At 38.0% G+C, this 10,429-nt stretch overlaps 2 protein-coding genes across 2 annotated transcripts; both read left to right on the forward strand.

The window, feature by feature from the left end:
- The first annotated feature begins 268 nt into the window (after positions 1-268).
- LOC118055856 (phosphoinositide phospholipase C 2) lies at positions 269-5,156 on the forward strand. Its single transcript, XM_035067872.2, has 9 exons — positions 269-1,052; positions 1,672-1,868; positions 2,257-2,392; positions 2,469-2,711; positions 2,788-3,020; positions 3,412-3,529; positions 3,861-4,013; positions 4,148-4,234; positions 4,608-5,156. Exons 1-9 carry the CDS (start codon positions 744-746, stop codon positions 4,899-4,901), a joined length of 1,770 nt encoding a protein of 589 aa, XP_034923763.1. The 5' UTR covers positions 269-743; the 3' UTR covers positions 4,902-5,156.
- A 650-nt stretch (positions 5,157-5,806) lies between these two features.
- Positions 5,807-10,429, forward strand: LOC118055884 (NF-X1-type zinc finger protein NFXL2-like). The gene is made up of 5 exons (XM_073410830.1): positions 5,807-6,460; positions 6,824-6,879; positions 7,200-7,266; positions 8,846-9,098; positions 9,828-10,429. Exons 1-4 carry the CDS (start codon positions 6,251-6,253, stop codon positions 8,924-8,926), a joined length of 414 nt encoding a protein of 137 aa, XP_073266931.1. The 5' UTR covers positions 5,807-6,250; the 3' UTR covers positions 8,927-9,098; positions 9,828-10,429.

Genomic DNA, 10,429 nt, shown 5'->3' on the forward strand with positions numbered 1-10,429 from the left:
TTAATATAGAAGGGAGAGTAGAGCCCATCAAAGCCTCAGAAAGGAGATCCAAACAGCATCAGCTAGTAAAATAAAAATGGAGTTGAATTCCAGGAAGGGGACTTTGGCAATGCAGAAGCAAGGTGGGCTGTGGAAACCCCTTCCGAGCACTGAAATCAGTTTTCCTGTCGGAGAGGACGGAGGAGTTATTCCTACAATTTCGGAGGATTCAAATTAAAAAAAGCTTATCCTCTCAAATTTATTAGTGTTAGTCAGCACATAAAGACTGATATCGAATAGAGGGGGGAAAAGAAAAACATCTGAAATTCCAAACACCTCTTCACCAAATTGTTCATTTCCTTCCCTAGCACTCCATAAATTTATCGCGAGACTTTCCGTAAATTAACTTTATTCTTTCCGTCACTACGCGAGCATTGTCACTGTTTGTAGCGTATGGTCAAAGCTACCTGTCACCAGCCATGCGCGTATAATTTAGCAAATGGATCAGTGTGTAGAGTATTGGATTCCTGTCACTGCCATCACGCCCATGCCAACCGTCCAAGAGAAGCTATAAAGGTCAATCTGGCCGCACGCAATGTCAGCCAAATTTCTCTGGAAACCATCACCTTTTATTGCCGACAAACACCATCCTCGAAAAAATAGCACTCTCTCTGCTTACATACAAATGGCAACAATCTTGTAATCCTCAAAGACTCAAATAAAAACAACAACCATCTTTCTGCATCTCTCTCTAAAATTCTCCAATGTCCAAACAGACATACAGAGTTTGCTTCTGCTTTCGCAGGAGGTTCAAGCTAGCAGTGGCCGAGGTACCGGATGAGATCAAGGCCTTGTTTGATTTGTACTCGGCGAATGGCATCATGACCGCTGATCATATCCACAGGTTCTTGATCGAGGTTCAAAAACAAGAAAAGGCCACTTTCGAGGAAGCACAGTCTATTGTTGAAAGCCTCAAACATTTGTCTCTTTTTCACCGTAAAGGGCTCCATCTTGAGGCCTTCTTTAAGTATCTTTTTGGCGATACTAACCCTCCTCTTGATCTTAAACTTGGGGTAAGTTTCCTCTCTTTTTTTTACCCTTCTTTGTTGTGGCTAAATTTTGATTCTTCAATGACTTATGCTAATCGGGTCTTTCTTTCTGGTTAAATTTGGTACTTATCATACACATAGTTAGATGGATTTTTTTTTTGTTTCATATATATATATATATATATATTGCTTTGGTAGCTAAAATAGGAAGTGGGCGGGTTTTTGTGTTCCATGTCTGGAAAGAAAGTGAAAAACTCAAGCTTATGACTTTTGACTGAATGGTTACTAATAAGCTGCATTGATTTAAATATTTCACGATTATAAGAACTTGTCAATTAATGCTATTGGATTGTGTATTGCTAATTATCTTTGAAACGTATGATTAGATGTAGAGAGTCTCATGGGATGCTTGAACTTGTCCATGTCGCTAATTAACTTTTGCTATTTAACGTTTCTTTAAAAGTGGAATGCCTTCCATTTCCTACCAGGAATGTAAAAATAAAAGCTTTCAACTATTGTCTCTTTGTCATGGTTTATTTTTCTAATTGATTTTTTTTGGAATTACTGTTCTGTTTCAATTTCATACGGATATCTGCATTTTTCTTTTTTGTATTTGCTTACATATTTTACTCTTTGGTTTCAGGTGCATCATGATATGACAGCACCCCTTTCACACTATTTCATATATACTGGCCACAATTCATATCTAACTGGGAATCAGCTTAGTAGTGATTGCAGCGATGTTCCCATCATAAATGCTCTGAAAAAAGGTGTGAGGGTAATTGAATTAGATATATGGCCAAATTCTGACAAGGATGATGTGGAGGTACTTCATGGGAGGTATGCTGTTATTGTGCTAATAATGGTATCTCTAAATAACTATAGGATGTGCAATTGTTACTGCGAAAGGAAACGAAGCAGGAACCAATAATTGTACAACAACTTAATGGTGATCTTTTTTTTGCCCATTAAGTTTTGATTTTGATCTTGCTTTGGTGATTTGAATCATAAAGAAGCTTAGTGGCTTCTTCTTTTTTAACGGGAGATCCATATGTGCTAATCTGCAAAAAAAAAAAAAAAAAAAACTTGCACAACTTGTATCCTTTAATACTTTGCCTTGAGTGACCTTTCAATCGTGAGTTATGAGAAATCATTGCTGCTAACTTCAAAATACTTTTGAACCATCCTTCCATGGTTTTTAACCAGTGGTACTTTGTACTTTGTTTAGGACTTTGACAACTCCGGTGCAACTTATCAAATGTTTGAGGTCAATTAAGGAGCACGCTTTTACTGCATCTGAATTCCCTGTTGTTATAACTCTAGAAGACCACCTTACTCCAGATCTTCAGGCTAAAGTGGCTCAGGTGAGTCTTTGCTATTCTGTTGGGATGGGAAGGACTTACAGGCTAATGATTTAATATTCTTTCAAATGGTTTCTAGATGGTCACTCAAACATTTGGAGACATCCTGTTTACTCCTGGCTCAGAATGCTTGAAGGAATTCCCTTCCCCTGAGTCTCTGAAGAGACGGATTATCATATCAACAAAACCACCAAAGGAATACCTTGAGGCGAAGGAAATTAAGGATAAAGAGAGTGATTCCAAGGGGAATGCTGCTTCCGATGAAGAAGCTTGGGGGAAAGAAATCCCCATTCTTAAAGGCCATATTCTTGCTGATGACAAGGTATTTGAAGACACTTACTAGTATTTAGTTTGCCAGGTTTTTCTAATTTCTTTCCAGACTAACCTTCTTGGAGCAGAATGAATCGGACAAAGATGATGATGATGCAGAGGAAGATCTTGATGAAGGAGATCACAAGTTGCAGCATGATATAGCACCAGAATACAAACGTTTGATTGCTATTCATGCTGGGAAGCCTAAAGGTGGATTAGATGAATGTCTGAAAGTAGATCCTGATAAAGTGAGGCGTCTTAGCTTAAGTGAGCAACAGCTTGAAAAGGCTGCGGAAACCCATGGAAAAGAAATTGTCAGGTATAAACAAACCCTAAAGCATTCCGTTGAAAGAACTCATCTGCAGTAGTACATTTGCCTTTATTTGCTGCTTGAAACCTTACTGTCACAGGTATTATTTGTTCGATTGTGCATTTAATAGTTCAATGCTCATGGTTGAGAATGTATTTATTGGTGGAGTTGGAAGGATTTGAATGACTAGAAACATTGGCTTTTAATATTCTATGTGGTGGTGTTTATCCAATCCTGGCTTCTAAATTTTGACTCCTTTTCTGGCATTATCATTCCATTATTATACCAGTAATTAGCTTATGTGCTTCATAACCGTATCCTATGCCATTATTATACCCTTTGTACTTGGATCATTAGAAAACCAAGTTCCAGTATGTCTGATAAATGGCTTGCTGTACAGGTTTACCCAGCGGAATATACTCAGGGTGTATCCAAAGGGTACTCGTGTGAACTCATCCAACTACAACCCACTAATTGGATGGATGCATGGTGCTCAAATGGTTGCTTTTAACATGCAGGTTTGTGTTTCAAAATCTAATGATTGAGTTCCCAAGCATAAACTTTGAGGGTTAGAAAGTAAAGGTGGGAGGATTTGGTGTTACATCATTCTAGTTTTTTAAGAGTTTTGGCCTTTTGTTTGTAAATGGATTGCTTAACTGAATAATTTTATTCAAACTTGTGTTTAAAAAGTACTAGATTGATAGAAGAGAAAATCATGATGAAGTCTTTTTTTAATATAGTTATCTCATATGATACTGGCTGAGCAATGCATTACATTTATCATTGTTCTTTCAAATTTATAGAAGTATGTGTCTCAGCCAAATACTAAAAGCAGGTTTTTCATTGAAGGGATATGGAAGATCACTCTGGTCGATGCAAGGAATGTTCAGAGCCAATGGTGGGTGTGGATTTGTGAAGAAACCAAGTTTTCTACTGAAGTCTGGTCCACATGGCGAGGTATTTGATACCAAAGCTAAGTTACCTATGCAAAAAACTTTGAAGGTGAGTGCTATATTGTCAATGCCTTTGGCTGGAATGGACTTTTTTCCGGACCCATTTAAAATGTCCATGTAATGTTTTCTTGTGCAGTTAATTTTGCGTAGATGAATAATTGTAATTTTCTTATTGCTGAATAGGTGAAAATATACATGGGTGAAGGATGGTTTTATGATTTCCAGCACACACATTTTGATGCATATTCCCCACCAGATTTCTATGTGAGGGTAAGTAGATACAATCTTATGGCCTTGTTGTCTCCTCTTCTCAAGTGATTACGTTCAATCCACTGCACAATTTCCCTGCTACACAACTATAGTCTAATCCTAGTTTGGCTTTCCATCAAAAGTCTCATGTTCTTGTCATGGCTAAGGCGTTGTTGAGATCTGTAGCAATGCAAGACTTTACCGTAACAGTTTTTACCTTTGCTGTTATTTGTTCGCTAGATTTTTGCAGTTTACTTTTGATTCTGTATTGCTTAGTTCTTCTTTTTGGGCCCTCCTTCCCCTTTGTTCCCAATAGGTATCTGAATCAGTGGCTACTGCCTAGATCATGAAAAATAATGGATGATCAAGTGCAGTTTAACTTTTTTTTGTGCAGGTTGGGATTGCCGGGGTCCCTGCAGATACTGTGATGAAGAAAACGAGGGCTCTGGAGGACAGTTGGATACCTTTTTGGAATGAGGAGTTTGAGTTTCCATTAACAGTTCCAGAACTAGCTCTGCTTCGGATTGAAGTTCATGAATATGACATGTCAGAGAAGGATGACTTTGGAGGTCAAACATGCCTTCCTGTATGGGAGTTAAGAGAAGGGATTCGAGCAGTTCCACTCCATGACCGCAAGGGAGAGAGATACAAATGTGTAAAGCTCCTTGTGCGCCTTGAATTTGTTTGATACCAGTGGAAGTTCCACCCTAAGTAGAAAACTACGAAAGAGAGATGTACAAATCTGTGAAGTCCATTTTGATTTCTTTGTTGTTGTTGTTGTGAGCTGGTGTGATTATGTGATTTTTTAATTGCCGTGTGAACATAACAACATCTGCCCGGTGCTTTTCTCTTGCTGTTCGTTGTGTTACACGGTAATATTGTAAAGAAAATGATGGAAGATTATCATATTTTATTAATCTCTGATGAGAAGGTATTTTGCAGTTGACTCAAAACAATAAGAAAATGATATATAATCTTTTCTCTTTGATATGTTGTGTGATAAGGGAAGCAAAAATCAGAAATATTCAGGCGTTCGTCAATTCGGAAAAATTAACTAGGTGGTCGTTATGATAACTATCCCTGTCTCGTGGATCTCAATTCTAATTGCTGCTGCTAGTGGGCAAGCAAACAATCCACCACCAGCCCTGAGCCCAACACTCCATTATTCCAGATGCTCACGTGGATAACACGTGACTGCATCACCCCGCCCTCTGTTCGTTCTTCAATGCCCAGCCGAACCAAACCCCACTCCTGTTCCACTGCTCCAGATTCCAGCTTCCCAAATTCTGAAATGTCCTCTGCCCACGGCCACCATCAACACCGACAGCTGTTCTCCGAATCCGTCACCACCACTCTGCAGATCTCACAAACTCAATTTTCAAATCCTATCATGTCTCATTTCTCTCGAAGCATCAAACCATCCGATCCAACCTGGTCTTCCACTTCTCTATGCTACGCCGTTTTCGACCTTATCTGGTATCCAATCCTCCGATCTCTCCGCTCTTCGAGCCTCCACGCGCCTCCCTGCCTCCCCCGATAAAGCCGCCGAATCATCCACCTGCTTCTGCCCTAAATGCCGCTCTGAATATTCCATATCTCAAATTCCAAGAAGTTACCTCCGTTTCTGTGGCAAAGTGGAAAATCCACCACTTGATAATCCCCGGATTTTACCTCACTCTTGCTGCGAAATCTGTTACCGACCGTTGAAGAATAACTGTGGTTATTTCTGTTTGTTACTTTGCCATCCCGTTCCTGCCCATCTTGCCCGAAACTTGTCAAAACGACATGTTTTTGTGGCAAAACGATGGATGTTAAGCTGCGGTTATAAATTGTTTTCCTGTAACAATGTCTGTAATAAATCATTAGATTGTGGGATTCATAATTGTAAGCAAATCGCCATGATGGAACTTGCCTGCTGTGTAATGCCCACGGGGTTTATAAATGTTTATGTGGAAGGAAAGTCGAGGAGAGGGGAGTGTTGTGAGAGGGAATTTAGATGTGAGAATCCGTGCGGAAAATTGTTAGCCTGCAGAAAACATGTGTGTGAGAGAAGTTGCCGTTTTGGGGAAGAGAGTTTACGAAGGATTGGCTTGTGATGTTGTTGTGCCGCTTTGTGGTGGTACTTGTGATAAAATGCTGAGTTGTGGTTTGCATAGGTTCCATGAGAGATGTCATCGAAGGCATTGCATTGAGACTTGTCGAATTGCTGTCCTCAAGTTGTGTCAGTGTGGGGAGATGAAGATAGAGGTAAAAACTTTATTTTTTCCTGCTTTCTGATCCAATTCAGTGTTTTATGAACTGTTGCTATTAGATTGTATTCGTTGTTGCAATGAAGATGATTGGTTATAATGCAATAAACATTAGTATGTTCATTTGTAGTGAATCAAAATTTTGACTTTTGTTTTTTCATATTTATTCACCGTGTGAGTTCAAAATTGGGAAGATTTAACTGAATTTAGATTGGGTTCCTAGCTATCAAGATTCGGCGTGCGAGAGGGAGAGCCAAAGATTGAGAAATTATGGACGGCATGCTTGTAAATGTAGGTGCATTTCATAGTGCTTGGTTGCTTATTATTTATCCTGAAATTCAATACATGTTTGAAATTCCAGATTTGTGGCAAGAGGCTTCAGTGTGAGAATCACAAGTGTCCTGACCCATGCCAGCGGTATGCTTGTCCTCATCCTGCCTCACTTGCATTTCTTCTATTCACAAGAATGACCATGAGTTAAATAGGTATATAAAAAAAGAAAAAGATGAGAGCCAAAGTAGCTATACTATGCCACTGCATTTTAGAATGCTTCACGAGTTCACGCACATACTCATTTGTTCGAAACATCTTTGATTGAGTTTCCGAAACTGTGGATCAGTCTGACAATATACTTCATAATGGGGCGTTGTTCTTAGTTATCTAATTAGATCTTATGCATTATGGATATTTTTATATTGAGGCAATGTCTTGATGGTTGGTTTTGTACTTGTATGTAGAGGTGCCTGTGCTCCTTGTACTGTCATGTTTACAATTTCATGTGCATGTGGAGATACTCACTTTGAGGTGAGCGTTTGCTTATTCTGGATATCTTTTTAATTTCATGCAGCCATTATTTCAATGATTTCTAGAGTAGCCATTAATTCTATTTAAAGCCATAGTTATTTATTTAAACATAGTTAATTACTCGTTTAAATAAATAACTATTAAATGTTGACTCAAGGTTCAAAATCAGAAAGTCAATGAATGGAGTCCATCAAATCTATCTCTCATGATTTTAAGACTCTTTAGCTCCAATAGGTAGAGGAAGCAACAAAAACGTTGACAAGAAAAGAGAAATGTTTCCAAATGGTTTGATGATTTGGATTGTGCCAACAGTGCTGTGACATGAGAAGTTTTGCTTTGTTGGCCTAATTGTACACAAATGCCTCTGGCTTATTATTATATATTTTGACTTAAAGACACCGTCATGATTAAAAGCGTGTGCATCGGTAGCATATAAATTGTGACGAATGGGGAATTGATGCACAGGACTATTCGTTCTTCAGAATTATTTTGAAATAGCTTCTTACTGTCTATAGATAAGGTAATTCATGCTTTAGCTTAGGAAACATTATCAGCGATGCAATTGGCAATTTTTTTTTTTTTTGCATCGCATTCTATTATATGGTTTTTGGATCTTGCATATTTGTTAGAGAAATGATCCACGCTATTTTCTGTTTCCTTATATATATATATATATATATATAATGAAAGAGTTCAGACTAAGAAAACAAAAGACTAAAAATAGACAAAGCTGTCCCAACCATAATAGCTAATAAAATTGATGAAAAAATAACAGGGAAAAGCCAGAGGTCACCAAATAAAGTTAAAAATTTCAGTCAACATTGAACACAACTTGAAAATGTAATAAGGAGAAGCAAGCAACACCGCTAGCTACAACTCACAGTAAAGAAAAACACACAAACACAAAGTCCAAACTTCACTCGGACTAAAATAGCAGACCAAGCTAGATGAGTGAAAAAGAGAAGAACCCAGAGTTAGGAACTTGAAGAGAGACATGGGAAGAAAAGAAAAAGGTGTGGAGAGAGAAGGAAAAGGAAAAAATAAAGGAGATATATTGAAGAGTGAGAAAAAAGATGAAAGGATTTGGCTTCAACTTGAATTTAAAGATTGAAAAATGATAACTGAATTTTGAAATAATGGTTTAAATTTTGACAATGGTTCTGCATTGATAAAAAAGAAAAGCTGCTAAATCATCCACCTAGAACTGCTCTAAATTTTGACAAGCATGGAAATTTTTGGAGAAATTGATTTCTAGAGCAGTCATTATGTGCTACAGGCTGAAATCTGAAACTTTTGAAGTTTTGAAATTTTTAGAATAATTTTGGTGACATTGGGGGACTCAAAATGGCATAACCTCTTAATGATTTGCCACCTTGAATTGCTGTGAGAAACTTCAGAATTGATATGATGTGCATGAAATTGCATGATTGTCCACATTTATGTCACGAGACATGTTGTCCAGGTCAATGCCCATCACCTGACAAGTGCACCAAAAAGGTACTAATTTCTCACCTCATCATAAAACGATTAGTGAAAAGGAACATTTTGTTAATGTACAAAACGTTAAATGTTATTTCAGCTTCCAGTTATTAACTTGATTTGTCATACCAAGTACCAACTCTATACAAGGTCTCTATTCATTATCAATGACAAGCCTTGAAAAAGGAGATGCCATGTCAAGAGGGTTTAAGCAGCATTTTGCAAAGCAGGCTCTGATCCCAAAGATATATCTGAAAACCATTTTGGACCTGAACTTCTTCCTTGGAATTCTGCTTGCAAAAGCACAGGTCGTGGATCAGGAATTGCATTTGTGTAAATCCAAAGATTTGGAGGTACTATTTATTCCAACCTGAACTGTAGAATTCATGCTCCAGAACTCTTTATGCTTGAGCTTATGGTTCCAGATAGTAATATCAATAGCTTTCTCTATAAAAAATTTGAAGTGTCTATTGATTTAATTGCTATCAGAATAAGCTTTAGCTTGGTCAACTAATGCAATAGTAGCCTGATTGTTTATGCTATCAGGACTCAGATGTAGAACTAGTTCTCGCTTCCGTTTCTACCAAGGGGTTATCTTGGAAAATGCTCCTCTTCGTAAACTAGTTGGTGCATTTTTACTTTCTAAAATGTGTGGCAATTAAAAGACTCTGTTATTGAAGTACGCTTAGTGGTTTAACTTATGGTTACTTTACTATAGGTTATGTGATGAAACAGCCAACTGGAGATATTTCCATTACAATAAGGAAAGTTGTTTCATTAAATGATACATTAGGTAATGCTCAGATGTGGAACTAATTCTTCCTTCAGTCTCTACTACAAGGTTATCTTGGAAAATGCTCCTCGTCATAAACTAGTTGGTGCCTTTTACGTTCTAAAATGTGTGGCAATTAAAGACATGGCTTCGCCTTTCCATTATGGAATGCTTAATAAAACCACCATCATGGACATATATTAATTACATAAATGAATCCACTTTTCTGATGCACAAGCACAATGCTCTTTTTCGGTGCATGGGGGCTCTTGACCTGAAATCTTATAGCATTTTATGATATTTAATGAAGGAAAAGGTTCCAGCCACTAAAATTCATGTACCTAAGCACCAAAATCGGCGTGAACGACTGCAAGAGCAAAGAAGACCTCACAAATGCGGGTATGTTACTCTTCAGAAGCAAAGACCAAGTTTTTTAACTGCTTTTTTGTCATGATGGCTTGTTTTGAAGCAGAAGATGCTGCCACTATGAGGTGGCTTTTTCTAATAGTCACCCTTGTGGTGACTCTGGTGGCAGCAGCATATTTTGGTTACAGAGGTCTCGTGCTCTCTGATTGGATGGATGAAGTTGAAGAGCAACAAGACAGAGAACCATGAATCTAATCATTGTCAATGTTCACTTGAGTCGTCATCAAGTTACGTTGCTTGAACTCTGATAGGCATTTACTGGTTACCATTATTTTTTTACAACAAATGGCTGTCTGGTGAATGTACTGGGGGGTTTGTTTTCCTTGTTAATAGTAGTCTTTCCGCCTCACATACAAAAGCGGCAAGCATCATCTGATTTGGGCAAAAAAACATGCGATTGATTTTGACATGAATTTGGAACATGGATGTGAGCATGGACACAACCGATAATTCTGTCAATACATATTTGATTTATGAAGCGAGACA

This window comes from Populus alba, chromosome 8 (genome assembly GCF_005239225.2).
Source record: "Populus alba chromosome 8, ASM523922v2, whole genome shotgun sequence".
NCBI classification, from domain to species: Eukaryota; Viridiplantae; Streptophyta; class Magnoliopsida; order Malpighiales; family Salicaceae; genus Populus; species Populus alba.